We start from the raw sequence: 15,067 nt of genomic DNA, 5'->3' as shown, positions 1-15,067 counted from the left end.
CTTGATATTTACAATTCTAACCAATATAAGCCACTGAAAGTTTAGTACATGAACTTCAATAACTTTAAAGTAGCATGAATAAAAGTACGTTAAGATTATAAGAGGTCCAAGACATTCAGCACTCAAACTGTTTTAATGCTTGGTAATTTTTTCAGTTATCTTTAGCATTTGGCTCTAAAACATGGTAGAAATTGTTTATGCCTTGGTAATGAGCAGCATTCACAGAAGCAGTCAAAAACACTGAAAACCTAAGGATTTGGAACAACAGCATGGCAGCAGCTAGAAGCTCTACTGCAAGACAAGAGATGTACTGCCAGTCAAACTTGTGTTTGGAAGTAAAGACTTCACATTTCATCAGGCTATATTATTTCTGCAGTCTTCCATATATCTATCGATTTCAGGAAAGTTGCAGCTTAATCTATTGTTAGTAACTTCACATGGATTTTATTTATTAAGTGCAACATTTCAAGAGTCCCTCCTTACATTCTTTAAAACTCCTTCATCTGAGAGTCTTCTATTAAAAACAAATTAAAAAACTCAAAGACATACAGGAGTGTATATGCCAAATAAGGAAACAGAAAGTTGAGTGACAGAGCCTTCCAGGCTTTTGAGTACTTTTGCTCTCCACATCCTCAACAGCATTAAAATTTTTTAGTCTCTTCAGATAAGCTGATATATTACTGCATAAATGTTTGTGTTGCTTCAGCAACAGGAAAATCAACATAACTTCATGTAGAAATAAACTCACAATTTGTAAGCAAACTTTTGCAGTTGTAGAAATAAGCGTTCATTGTTAAATAACTGTGCACTAGGCTGTAAAAACTTTAAATATATGTGCATCAAGGAAAACATTCCTTAAAGATAAGCTTCAAAAAAATTGACTGTGGTCTTGCAGATGGATTCTCTGCTGGCTAATAAGGCACAACCAAAAGTCCGGGAGCAGGCATATTGATAACATTTCATTGTCTAAATCACCTTCTAGCTTTCTGATCACTAAGAGCACTGATTCAGATCTCCGAGTAAATATACAGATGCCCAAGCTGGCTATATGCACATAAATCAGGTATCAAAAAGAAAATAGTCATGGTAACAGAGCTCCTCCCCTTTCAACTCATGTTTGCTGCAGGGTTGACAAAGCTCCAAATCAGGGTCAGACACCCGATTTTCACGGAGATAGATCTCTTACCTTCTCAGTTGCTTATGTACACAAGCTTGTAGAAACAGAAATAGATTTTTACATCTTTACCCCTCTGTATTAAATTACAATCTTGAAATGTCTCATTTAAAAAGCACTGAATGGCAGCTTGAGAAATCTGCTAATACTTCTAAGTTTTATTTATTTATTTAAGAAACAGACTTGTAGGTGTCTAGGCTGTATGTTCTATAAATATTTGATCAGGCACATCTGTGTTTAAATTAGTTTACAAAAGTCTTATCAATTTACCAGTTCAGGGAATTCTGTCCCTGCATTTGGGATACACTTTGAATAATCTATGCATGCAATTACTAGGCCAACTCAAGGGTACCACAGAATTGCAAATGCATCATGTCTTTTAAGATTAATAAATGAAAAAAGTTACAAGAAATTAACTTAATTTCTATAGGTTGAAAGTCTATAAAGTGTTATTCTTTCCTTCAGTTATACCCAAACACACACAAATATTTACCCAGTTGGTGGCAGCAGCAGCTGAACATTACTATTTTTAGAACTTAATCCTTCTCTCCAGTATTTCCCTGCTAGGAACTCCCCAGTGTAAATCAGAATTACACTGTTAAAGTCCTTCCACACAACTCCAAAGGCAGATGAAGATCTTAATTCTTCAGAGTGATCACTCTTCAGACATGTTTAGACCTATCTGCAAAACAGTGAATACTATCTACCAAAATATCTTCCTCGTCAAATGCTGATGTGGTGGACATTCACGAGCTGGTGTCATATCATAAAACTGTATTATGTAGCATTATCATAATGTAACCTTCTTTGACCTTGACTAGAAGAACTAGAAAGCAAGTTTCTCAGTTACAGAAAGATAACTGAGTATTTCTAGAGGTTTTCGCCTCCTCAGAACTAAATTTTATTATAAACTACCTATGCTCTACCAGCACATCTTAAGTCAGCCAAGGTCTCATTTTTACTCTAACTTTGCCAAGACCAAACCCTCTATCATACGTCTTTCTTACTTCTGCCAGCTTTTGGTCCAAGGGCCAGGAATGACAGCATTCACATGCCCTCATCATCAGCAGTTACGTAACCTCCTGTATCTCAAGAAAATATGAAATTCATTTTAATTCACTTTGAACAGGGATCCTCTTCACTTAGCGGTATTGATTCATCCTGCCCTTCTCTTTCATGGCAGTTTAAGCTCATCCAAGTGAGGCTTCCCCAGTTCCACTTTCCACCTGTAGTCCAATATCCCAGCTCACAGCAGGCAGCCAGCCTAACGTTAACGCCTGCCCAGCAAAAGAGCAAGAACAGCAGAACAGCTAATTCATCTGCATCAAATTAGACAGTCTCTCAGTCCTATGCATTGCTACCCATCTTACGACATACTTCAAATATCTATCATATTAAGAAGCCTTTGCATGCCCCTCCTACACAAAGATATATTGCTGTTGCTTGTGCGTGACAATTGCACGGTTGTTCTTTGCTAGAGCAAGGAATATTATAGCACACAAGTGTTTTCCTCTGCTTACGCAGTATAGAGAAGAGCACAGCAGACCACCTGCCAAGTACCAACAGCATGATGCAGCTGTTGGACTCCAAAACCAAGCTCGCTATCATGTTGTCAAGTATTAGAAAGCATCAGTGGCAGTAAATACAATCCAAAAAGAAATACTCAAATAACTTCTCTTTATAACATGTATTTGTTGATTAGTAAAGGAGGCCTCTGAAAGAAAAACAGAATCCTAAAGTAGAGACTCCCTGCAAAAATTGAAAGATCAAGTAAAACATCTTACAAATCAGTTAGAAAAACATCAACTCCCTACTAACCCTAAGGTTATTTGAAAACTCCCTTGCCCTGCCCCCATAATACCAGAAGTGCCACAAGTACCCCTAAATTATCAGAACATGCCCAATTTTTCTCCAGTCACTGGCAGAACCTGCCAGAGGGGACTTGTAATACAGGCACCTTTACAGCAGGTACCAGGACCAGTAGATGCAGTCATTGTTCATGCCCCACAGACTCCTGGACACTTAAACCTAGTCAGAGAATTTCCAAACATAAGGGAAGACCCTCAAAAATTTAGAGAGGAATTGGAGACTGATATAATTGTTATAGTTACTCCTACAGTTGTTATAATCCAAACTGGGCCAGTAAGAACCAACTGTGTGCCCACTGTGCTGCATGAAATCAGACTGCAATGAACAATCGAAGCTCACTGGCCTCCCAATGTTTCCAGTAACAGAGAACTTATATCAGCTCAGGACTGTCTTCTTGAGGCAATCCAGTCAGTCCGCCCAAGGAAAATAGATTGGGCCAAAATGAATAATTGTAAACAGAAGGAGGGGTAATCCCCTGCAGATTACGTGGACTGCCTCAAGGAAGTCTGTAACAGGCATTCTGGCATAGACTATGCTACTGAAAATGCTTCAGAAGCTGCAGCAGCTGCCTTTGCTCAAGGCTTGCAACCAAAAATTCAAGAGCAATTACAATCTATTGCCATCAAGTGGCAGACTAAGACTCTTATTGAGCCTGTTACCATTGCTAATCACCGCAGTGCGCTTCAAGAGCGGAAAAAGATAAACAGTGAGACTAAACTCCTGACACAACAAATTCAGCATTTTACTCTAGGAAATACTAAAAGATATAGAGGAGCTACAAGAGGCTGGGGCAGGAGAAGAGGAGGAACGCAGAGAAAGCCATGACCAAGGACTTGGGAGACCTTTAGACCATCCTCCAATTCATGTAATTATTGCAAACAAAGACATTGGAAGTGAGAGTGTCCTTACAGACCTATTCATGAGTCCTTCAGTCCAGCAGCATTCAGTAACCCTACCTTTGCACCCAGCCCTTTCTCCATGACAATCTCAGAAACGCAGTTAGAACAGCCAGAAGGACAGAGACTTCATCACTTCTTCACTTTCTTTAGATCAGACTAGCCCTTACTTATCTTACCCTGTTAACAGCAAGATTGCTTCTCGCCTAGCTGATACTGGTGATACTCAATCTACTTTATGCAGTCCCAGTTTTCCTGCAGTTCCCTTATTCTCAGAAGGATATATGCTGTTGATATTTCAGGACAACCACATTAAAGACCCTGAAACAGTCTTACACAAAGTAGCTGAAGAAAAACCTTTTGATTAGTGGGACTGGCTCCCAGACCTTAAAGGATGGTTAAGAAAACTGCTTAAGACAGTATATTTGTTAGGATTATTGACTTTGGTACTTGTGTGTGTATTAGTTCTGCTAATTTTATGTTGTAGCACATTAATGTGTGAAAGGATAGAACGAGGCATAACTCAAGCTGAGGCCAGAATGATGCCGAATATATTAAAGGATAAGGAAAAAAAGTGCTTGGATTAATGACTACAAATGATTGTAAGGACTAGAAACAAGAACATACGTCGAGGCAGCCTGTGCAGTGATCAGTCCTGGGTTCCCAGGAGTCATAAGGACTAGGTGACCTCCAGAGACCTCTTGCAGCCAACAGTTACGAAATTAAGCCCCATTTCTCCTGCTTGTATTAACCTTCCACTTTTCTGTATGGATATCCTACTCAGAACCGCAGAAGTAAAAAAACATGACAAATACCTTGCCATATCAAAAAAGCGCCAACACAAAAAACCCACCTGAAACCCTAAGTCTCCCCCCCCCCATAAGGGAACCCCAAATGAGAGGCCATTCTTTTGTGCATTTGAACTGAATTCAGACAAACCCTACTCTAAGCACTGATTTCAAGTACTAGCTCTTAAATCACATCCATTAAAATGCTTTAAAGACAAAAATCTCTTCTACAGTTTGGAAAAATGAGAGATTTCGTTAAACTTGCACTAAATCATCATCATGACAGTACTCAGGGCAAAAAACAAGTCTCATAATATTATATCCCATGACCTTCCCTAAGTCCCCGCAGTAGTCACTTCTACTCCACATCATGCCTCAGAATGCCACACTCAACAAGCATCCTTTCCATAACTTAAACTAGTCCCAAGAAAGGAGATGGGAATACCCTACAAAAAACAGATAGATCCCGAAATTCAGTTAAGCATGATCAACACTGAAATGTATTTGTATTCAAAGCATTGCTATATACTTTCCTTGTTACTTAAAAGGCAAGCATCTAGGCAGTCTCTTTATCCTCCCCTATTTCCCTCTCTCTCCACTTCATTAGTTCACTGTCTGCCCTTACTGCACCCATGCTCTTCGCAGCAAGTGCGGAGGGGTTATCTCCAGAGGTCCCTTCCAACCTTGGCCATTCTGATTCTGTGAGGTGTAATTCATTTAGTGTTTTTTAGAAAAGCAAGTTTCATAGTACTACATGATAAGGAGCTGAATATACCCCTTCCATCAGGGTTTACTATAGAAGAAAATAGGGAGATTCTTATTCTGGAAGCCTCCTTTGCAGGTGGCTCAGAATCCATCCAGAGTTGAAGGGAATTTAAAAGAGGCTGCGGAAAAACATCAACAAAATTAACACCCACAAGTAATCCCATCCCACAGATGTCCTAAAAGGACTCAAGGCTAAATAGCTGAATAAGTGTGGATTAACTCTCATTTAAAAGTTCCTTAGTGTCTAAGGACTGAAAATGGCAAACACAAAGCCAACTTTTAAAGAAACTTGCAACAGGTAACACGGTTCATGTGTAACAGAAACTACACTAAAAATACAGTTAACAGATGCTTAGAAAAATATTATTTACATAGAACAACTCATATAGCTTTTGCAAACAGAAATCCTGCTTTTCAAAACTACTGAAGCTCTCTGAAAGGGTCACTGAACAGATGGGTGAACATGGTCTGTCTAGCCCTTAAAGAAGAAAAAATGGCTTACCAAAAAGCTTTAAAGTTCCTCATCTAAAGCCTACTAGTAAACTAAGCAGCCAAGCATAAGGAAAGGTCCTTATAAGAATAAACAGAAACTTGCAGCATGCAAATCTGACTTAGCCACACCTTGAATACTGTGTGCAGGAAGCCACAACCAAAACAAACAGGATTTAATTCTCCACATTAGGGGCTGTAGGCCTGATTAGCCCCCTTGTGAGCAAGATGCTGTGGATATTAAGAACTTTACACAGGTTCAAGGAAGACTGGAGACATTCATTGAAGAAAAAATCTACTGGGACACACCAAATAAACACAAAACCGCATCTGCGGCAAGACAACTTCTGAACTAAAACTAGCTGGAAAACAGCACATTATCAATGAGGGATTGTCATGTACCATGGGGTTTGGCTTGTTTTTGGTTTTTTCATAGTTAGCACTTACAAATGCTGTGACTTGCACAATTTTTTTTTAACTATAAATTCAAACTTTGAAATCGTAGCAGAATTTCCACATAACAGGTCTGCTAATAAACCTCATTAACTTTCTTAAAGATTATTTACAGAAGTTACACGCAGAACTTCACTAAATGCCTGAATTCTGAGGCTGACATACAGCCAACTCACTTTATTAAAAAGAAGCACGCGTGTTTGTGATATAAGATCAAGAGCCATTGACAGCTTTACGAATCTGAATTCACATCAAGTTATATTAACATCTCCATTTTCCAGTGCTGAATTAGATTTCAAAACTATCTATAAAATTGTTAAGTAGGAGCAGTTTCTTGCTTTTAAACTTCTTTGGATAAGGTACTAGGACCTGGCTGCTTTACTGAGCTTTTATGCACTTCATCCTATGGTATTTACAAGCATGCTAGACTCCCCGCTCCCCACCTTAAATTAAATCCTTGAAGTCTTTATGGGGCATTTTCTAAGGTGTCTGAGCATCAGAGATGCAGACCATGCATGTGGGATCCTGGGAAAGACAGATACTGGATCTAACCCAGTACAGCCAAATTTAAGCTCTCCATGAAAACAGGCAGGGACCCCTTTCAAAAGGAAAAAACATGTATAGACAGGTAGATATTGATGTTACATAAAGAATTTATATATATATAGCACATATATTTTTACACTAGTGCCTGCCCAACACTGAAAAAATCCACACAAACTCTTCCCACCTGTACTGTCTCCCAAGCATCCACTATGTTTCCGTGCCAAAAGTAACAGAAGTTGTTTCCCAGCCCTCAGGGACAAACACAAAGACAACAGTTTTGGAAGAGTTAAACTGTTAACAGACAACCTGAAAATCAGTTCCACCGCTAGCTTCAACACAAACATATATATATACACACACATCAACAAACAACCACAGAGGCATCCCGCGGTCCAAGGGGATTTCAATTTCCGTTAAGCAGCTGGCATCACTACCCGTGTCGCAGTCAGCGGTCTAATAAGCCAGCCACCAGCACAAGTAAGCTCTTCTCAAACACTCAGCTAGCCAAAACTTAAGTAAGCCAGCCCCCTTTCCTTTAGCACTACAAGGTCTCTGGCTAGGCTGATATAAGCATCACCCTGCGAGCGGTTTTGAAAAGCAAATAACTCTCTCTACTGTAGATTTACTAAAAAAAAAGTTTTTATTTAAAAAAACCCACCACCGAAGCGCTTCCGCCTGCCGCAAGACCGGCATCGCCCCACCCCCGCTAGGTCGCGGCCAACGGTCGCCCAGGGCCGCGCCACAGCCTGCCGCCAGCCCCGGCCCCCGCCCGCACCGCGCAGCCGCCGGCTCCGCCTCCCCCCGCCCCGCCGGCTCCGCCTCCCCGCGCCGCGGCACCTCGGCGCCCGCGGCCTTGCCTCACCCGCAGCGCCCGCACTCGGGCCGCCTCTCGCAGCGCTCCACCGGCAGCTCCCACAGGCCCGCGAAGCCTTCGCACTCCTCCTCCTCCGCGGGGGCAGCAGCCGGGCCCGTACCCCCCGCCGCCACGCTCCCGCCTGCCGCAGCGGCCCGCTCCATGCCGGCTCCTGGCGGTAGGGCCTCCCCCGCGCCCGCTGCGGCCGTCAGGAGGCGCCCGAGGGCAGGAAAAAGCACCCGCGCTGCCCCTCCCTCGCACTGAAAAGCGCCGGCCCCTCCGCCTGGGGCCGCCCCCTCGTGGGCGCTCAACCAATCAGAGCGCGGAGGCTCCCTCGTCCTGCCTATGGGAGCGCGGTGTTTGCGCCGCCGTTGGAGGGGAGTGTGCCGGAGGGTTGGGTTCGGTTCGGTTCGGTTCGGTTCGGTTCGGTTCGGTTCGGTTCGGTTCGGTTCGGTTCGGTTCGGTTCGGTTCGGTTCGGTTCGGTTCGGTTCTTCCGACCTCAGCAGTGCCTGCACGAAGACACTGTAGATACAGCCCAGGCTTTAGATACAGGCTATATTCCGCTTGGTAAACCAGGTAGAGTAGGAAACAGAATACAGAGAGTCTGCTCTGGGGTGAAACCGAATTCAACTCCTAGGTTGTTGCAGTTTACACACTAGAAATCAGCTGAAATAATGAACTAGTGAATTTCTACACAAGAGATCATTTCCTGAAATTAGTAGCTGCGGATAGGTTAGGCAATTGCGAAGTTATCACTTCCGCATCCAACATAAAGTATATTGTGTGTACGTGTTTACCGTCTTCAGAGCCGTCTGATGTAATTCCGACCTGGTGGTAGTAGATGCGTATACAATATGAAGATGGTTGGGCTTTTAGTTTTCATATTTTTCCACTGTGGTTTTGTAGATGTAGCCAAATGTTCTCTCTGTACGTACATCTGAAGAGGAAAGTGAGCGGTTTAAGCCGATGGAAAATGTGCCACAAGATCAAATGAACATAAACTGCCTGTGAATAAACGTAGGCTGGAAGTTAAGAGGATTCCTGGTTTTCAGAGCATGGCTGTCCTGGCTTACCAAGAGAAGTAACAGGGATCCAAAACCAGCCCAACCTTAGCTTCTTTTGGACTACAGCCAGCGTCTGCTCTCTGCATGTTGTTCCAGGACTCAGCAGAAACCAGCAACTCCTCTCACTACAGGATGGAAAATCTGGAACCAGATGTTCCTCTAAAAAAAATTGGAAGCATGATTTCTAGGCCAAAGAGTCGTAAACAACAGAAAAAGTTTAAAAAGAATCCCTCAGTGCTAAATATGAGGCAAAATATTAAACTCACTTTATGACAGATCTTGACAATCTGTGTTTCAGGCTAATAGCCACATATGTTCCCACTACCGATTTAATGCAGAATTAGCTTGAGTGTCCGATGTTCATGTTTAAATCCAAATTAACCTCTCCACACATATTAGAGACCTGAGGAACTCCGCAGTAACTGCTTTGGGCCAGTCTTCTGCAATTTAAAAACTTACTGAACTAAATGGTGACATGACTGGGAGCTTCTTATTTGCAGTTAATACCCTCTAATGTACTGCACTGTTCCCTTTTTGGGGGATCATGGATGATCATGTGTTTAGTGACTAGCTGTAGACTCACTGTAGCATGGAAAGTCCGTTAAATTTTACGGAAAGTATCATTCTTCTACATGTCCAACCTCTTCTGCATTCTTAAATAAATTATTTTTCTTGTATTGTAGGTTTTGCCTTTACTAAGAACAACTTAAATTTCTTGTTGTAACTTGTGGTGTACTCAGAAAAATCCCCTCTCTGAAGTTCAAATTTAATACATGTCTTAGAGATGTGAAGCTGTCAAGAGAGCAGTTCTCAAGCAAGGCTATTTGAATGACAGGTGTAGTTCCCCAGTGGCTTTAGCCAGTTTAAGTCCAAGTGCCACATTTCTACTCCCAGGCTTGACTCATGGTTTCAGATACCAACATATTCATTTGAAATTCTGTTGAGTTTCTGACTTTTGTTGCAAAAACTATAGCCTCATATAGGGTGTGCTCCCATGGAACTAGTGGTTAGATCCAGGGCTGATGTAGATCTTTCCTGTCCACTTCCATGGTTGGCCATACATTCAAGGAATTGATGCAGAAACCTACCTAAAACAATTCGTTTTAAGTTGGATGAACTGCCTGAACAGGATCACGGCAGGGCCACCGGTGTCAGCACGAGCCACAGGCTGTAGAAGTGGGGTCAGGCTGGGAGTTTGGAAGGCGTGATTCATTGGCTAAGCTGCAATCCCAGCGCACCATGAACGAGCCTGGAGAACTCAAAGGGACCTCGGATGAAGGAGATTTCAGTAGCTTATACTAGTATGAGGACTGTGAATCAAATCCAGATGCTGTGGAATGAGACGTAGAGTCACAAGTGGAAACAAGTTTGGAAACAGGTGAGCTAGGAGATAGTCATACAAAGACTGTCATGCTGCAGGGGAAAAGAACAGACAATGTTTTTAAGTTTCTCATCTTTCTGCCACGCTTGCTCGCAACACAAAACAGTTGCTGTTTGTATATAAAAATGATATTAACAAAGCACCACCCCAGTAGGGAACATTTTGTGAACAGAAGCCTGTATACACATTTAGAAAGCTGTATAGTAGATGAGAGATTTCCAAATTTAATTCACCTACAGACTGTCATGCACAATGCTGGTAAATACCACCCTGGGTGACTAAAGGTACCTGCAGGACAAGTTTGGCAGCATCTGAACTCAAAACCAAGAACTGGTGAGTTTGGGGGAAGAGCTTTGTTTCTGTTTGACTCAAGCGTGCACAGATCTGGTTTGCCAGCCCACTTGTTTCCTGAAGCAGGCCTTTTTGATGCAGAAAGAATGGTTTAGAGGGACAAGGTAGCTGGTCAGAATAATACAGCTCCAGCCACCCACAAAGGACTTGGCCTTGGTAACTACTGCTCCAAGCGGTGCCGTGTTTTTACACATGCGCAGAGGTTCTGCGAGGCTTATGGGCAAAAGCTGAGCCTGTGACTGCACTAGAATGTGCCATACTGTAAACGACTTACAGCTTAAAGCTGGGAGCAAACTGTCATATTCTGTTTGTTTGCCTGGGCAGTTAAGGATTACACATACAAAAGAAAAACAGCAGAAAGGACGTAGCCGTCCAGCAGGGAGAAACTGATTGCATAGTAAGCAACAGTGTAACAACTGTGTACAATATTTTCTCCTAATCTGTTCATATATTATATTTCTTTAAAGTCATGACTCAGTACCTAGGTGGGCTTCAGATATTGCCAGTTCTGTTTAATGTCTTTGGATTTGCCCATCATTCAAGCTAATTTACTACTTTTCAACAACTGATAGCAAGTGGCTTGAAAAACACAGAATTCAGTACGGATATTTTAGTCACTATGGTGTGGTTTGAAATGTCCTTTACATAAACTACAGCAGCAAGCAGCAAGAAAAACATCCTGTTGGTTGCTTAATCTTCATCTACATTTCTTTCTGTTGACATAAGAACTGAAATTTATGCAATCGTGTCCAAAATGCTTTGCAGCGGTGATTCTTCTTTTATTCTGTCTGATGGAAATCCCTCTGCAGAGTGGGCTGTTGCTTTTTAGCGTCTCTTTCTACAGCCTGTGCCAAAACACAGACATTTTCCGTAACATAGTCTTCTCAAAATCACAGCATTTGGGGGACAGCAATATTCATCAATTCAAGCCTTTTTTCCCCATCAGCCTGGAGATATCCTGTAACGAGAAGCTGCTAAGAGCTATTCTTAAGTGAGGAAATAGCTCACAATAACTTGCATCCCAGCTCTCACACTAGCTCTTGTATAGACACTTTTATTTTCTGTTTAGATTATAACTACACAATGAGTTACCATGAAATAAATGAGGGTGTGGCTTTACTAGGTGACTGCTACATCCCAAAACTGTCAATGTGAATGCTTTCACATGCAGTAAATATGAGGAAGTGTTTTTCTTCTTTCTCCCTTTCACTTAGGGAGAAAAATTTTCACTTGGGGAGAATCATCTCCCATTTTGAGAAGGTAGTAGTGTACACAGTAATCAGTGTTACGAGTAGAGCCGTAATCCTTCACTGCAGTTCTGTATCACTGAAACTTTTTTGGGAAGCTGCAATGGAACTAATTTCAGCTAAGTTATATAAAGGTACTTACATTGTAGTATTTTTCTTCTGAGAAACCTGAAGGCTTTGGAGCAGGATGAATATCAACACAGACAACGGCCTTGCTTTTTAAAATATTTCTCAGGTTAGTAGTAGTGACTTAGGGAGTTTAGTGCCATTTTTAAGAGAGAAACATTTAGGACCCTAAAGATTGGTCTGCAACCAATCTACAGAGTTCTGCAAGCATCATTTATCACCTGGGAATACATTTTGTCTAACACACATATACCTGCAAAGCCCAAAGCCAGAACTGCATGGATGCAGTTATGGCAACAGATTTGGTCTATTTCATTTGATAATGATGCACAGTACATTGCTGCAAACACACAATTTATTGGGGAAAAAAAACAATCATGAGGTAGTTACATATGTTTTTGAAAGCATAATTTTATTACTGCAAGACAGCTTTTGAGCGTTTTGGTTATGTTCATTACTTAAAATGATGCCAGTTAGGCAGAAAGATAGCTTTTCTGAAGCAATTTCATAAATTCTGCAGTAGTCCTATGGCTATTTATTATCTACCTGTGCTTGGAATTCAATGCTCTGAATTCAGTGGGGTGACACCAGTGGTTTTGCAGGCATCTGCGCCCAATAAGATAGTCACTTTTAATGGTGGATTATCTGTCCATTCTCCTAGCTGGAACTTTAAACAAACATCCATGTCTTGAGTTCTTAATAAAGTAATGTTTTGAATGAAAAATGGTTTTCCTCCCCTTATTTCAACTCAGAAACTCTTGAATATTGGCAGCATAGCATGCGTTATGCAATACCACTGCAGGCTCTCTCCGGTCAAGTCGCATGAAGCTCAAACAGATATGTTGTTCAAGCCTAAATGTATTTAGCAAACTTAAAAACTCAAGAGTACATTTCTAAATGCAACAGATAATTTGAAAATGAGCACTTAATTATCACTGGTTTGACTCAGCCTCTTGACACATAAGGATAATAATAGCATTAACAGCAAAATATATTCTGAAGGCACTGTGGGAGGACAGTGCTAAACTCCTACCAGTTAGTTTTATGCTGTCAAATACATGCTTTTAGTTTCTCCTGTGTAAAAGTCAATAAGGTAAAAGTAATAGCAGTGCTAGAGGTTTGGTTGGTGAGGTTGCAAACCAATGTTCATTAAGGATCTGTGAACGTATTCTCTGGTGCCGGTCAGGGACAGGCCGAAGGCTGGCCTAAGCAGCAGCTGAAATGGCGGGAGGACTTGACACGTACACAGCTGGATCTGTGGAGGGCTTCGCCAACCAGTGCGCCACCTCCAGTTATTTTTCCTCCTATTCTTAAGAGTTTGCTGCCCACCCTCAATCGCGTGCAACCTGCTCGCGTTTCCTAATGCTGGTAAGGTGCTTGGGTTAGTCAAAACGTCCTGGCTGAACTAAGGCAGCTTGCCGGGGCATCAGCGGGCTACGGTGCCAGGGAGCCGAGGGTGACAGCGGGGCAGGCAGGGCCTCCCCGACGAGGGCGCAGGCCCGCAGGCCCCGAGCGAGGAGAGCAGAGCAGGAACAGGGATGGTGGCTAGGTGGGGCTGAGGGACCTGCAGCCGCCACAACAGCCCCAGCGCCGAGGTGTGTCTGAGGTCGGGAGGGGACAATGGCAGGTCGGGGCAGCTCCAGGGCTGGCCACGGGGCTGCCCAGCAGCACAGGCAGGGAAAAGGGCTGCCCCAGGGCCCTGCCGTGGGGAGCACTTGCCTGAACTGTTCACACCAGGCAGTGGGTGCTGAGAAGTTAGGTACAGTCACCTATTTCATTCACCTGTTCACTGGCACGGCTGGATGGAGAAGGAGACTCTGGGACACAGCCGGAGCTAACACATTTTTTTAAACTGGCTCTGGAGTGCTGCGTCGTCTCTTCTGCTGTCTTAGCTGAGAACAGCAGTCTTAAGCTGCTGGGCAGGAAAAAACTCGGCCTCTTCAAATGGCACATCTGGATCTGGCAGAGAACATCTGACCACAAATGATTATCATAGTTCCAATGTCAGCTTAATCTGGCAGAAATTGTCACTGCTGCTGGAGGTGATGATCCTGCCTGTCTTCGACCCATCCCTTGCGCTAACACTGGTGATCAGGTCGCCTGTACAAACAACCTGCAGGTTTCGTTTTCGTGCTTATTTTCAGCCCAATCACTTCAGTTTACCTCGGGGCCAGCCAGGCATTAGTGCTGGCATAAGCGTGGTGGAAGGAAGACTGAGGAATAGAGGAAAAGTCCGTTATTTCGGGAGCTGCCCGTGCTGAATCTGGGTTCCACGATACTAGCACTCAGGCGGTAAGACTCACGGCTTGCCTGCAATAGCTAGATCTGCACCCTCCTTGCTGTAGAGTAAAACTAGGCCAACGCAGAGATGCTGTTTCCAGTCTTGTTTGCGTCATTCAGAGCTCTACTGCCAGTAAAATAGTAAAATGCCAGTGAGCATGTAAATGCCAGTAAGCAAGTTATTTTTCTTGGAGTGCGCTGCGCGCCCGCTAGGTGTCCCAGCTCTGCCGCACAAGCGAGCGTGTGTGCCAGTTAACCCTGCTCAGAGTACTATAAAAATGTGCTGTAAGGAAATTTGGTAATATAGCCAAATATTTCCAGCTAAAAATCACTGTTCGTGAAAGCTTTGCTAATATTTTTCTGCTAGTCTTCCTTTTTCAAACCACCGCTTACATTTCCTGTTTTTCCATTTCTGCTATGACATTAATCTTTCTCATGCAACAGCGCTTTCTTAAGTGATATACCAGTGTACTGCTTAATCAGCGGATAAGGCAGCACACTTCTCCTGCAGAAGTCTGGTCATGAATCTGGACATTTTTATGTTTTTAAAAAGCAACTATCTTCTCAGTTACGTTCATTTTTATATATTGCAACTAGATCTCACACTGTGCGTATTAAACTCGCATGGAATCCCATAAAGGTATTTATAGGCGGTCACATGGCAAGAGTCATTTCCGTTTTTGAAAGAGAAAGCCAGTTGTTGCCTTAGACCAAACAGCTCAGGTAAGTGAAATACATAACGTGACGTGTTCATTTTTATTCTTTTTCTTTCATATTATACAAG

At 42.7% G+C, this 15,067-nt stretch overlaps 1 protein-coding gene across 6 annotated transcripts in view; it reads right to left on the bottom strand.

Annotated features, from left to right (window-relative positions):
• Positions 1-10,311, bottom strand: part of LOC138064505 (tRNA-uridine aminocarboxypropyltransferase 2-like) — a 121,260-nt gene extending 110,949 nt beyond the window's left edge. For all 6 annotated transcript variants that reach the window (XR_011137769.1, XR_011137767.1, XR_011137768.1 and 3 more), the window contains exon 1: positions 7,843-10,311. Coding sequence is in view for 3 of the 6 variants with exons in the window: in XM_068927383.1 (XP_068783484.1) it covers positions 7,843-7,997 (155 nt within the window). In the remaining 3 variants the exon portion in view is untranslated. The remainder of the gene's footprint in view (positions 1-7,842) is intronic.
• Between the last annotated feature and the right edge of the window lie 4,756 nt (positions 10,312-15,067).

Source organism: Struthio camelus, chromosome Z, assembly GCF_040807025.1.
Source record: "Struthio camelus isolate bStrCam1 chromosome Z, bStrCam1.hap1, whole genome shotgun sequence".
Lineage (NCBI taxonomy): Eukaryota > Metazoa > Chordata > Aves > Struthioniformes > Struthionidae > Struthio > Struthio camelus.
This window is presented reverse-complemented; position numbering and strand designations above follow the sequence as displayed.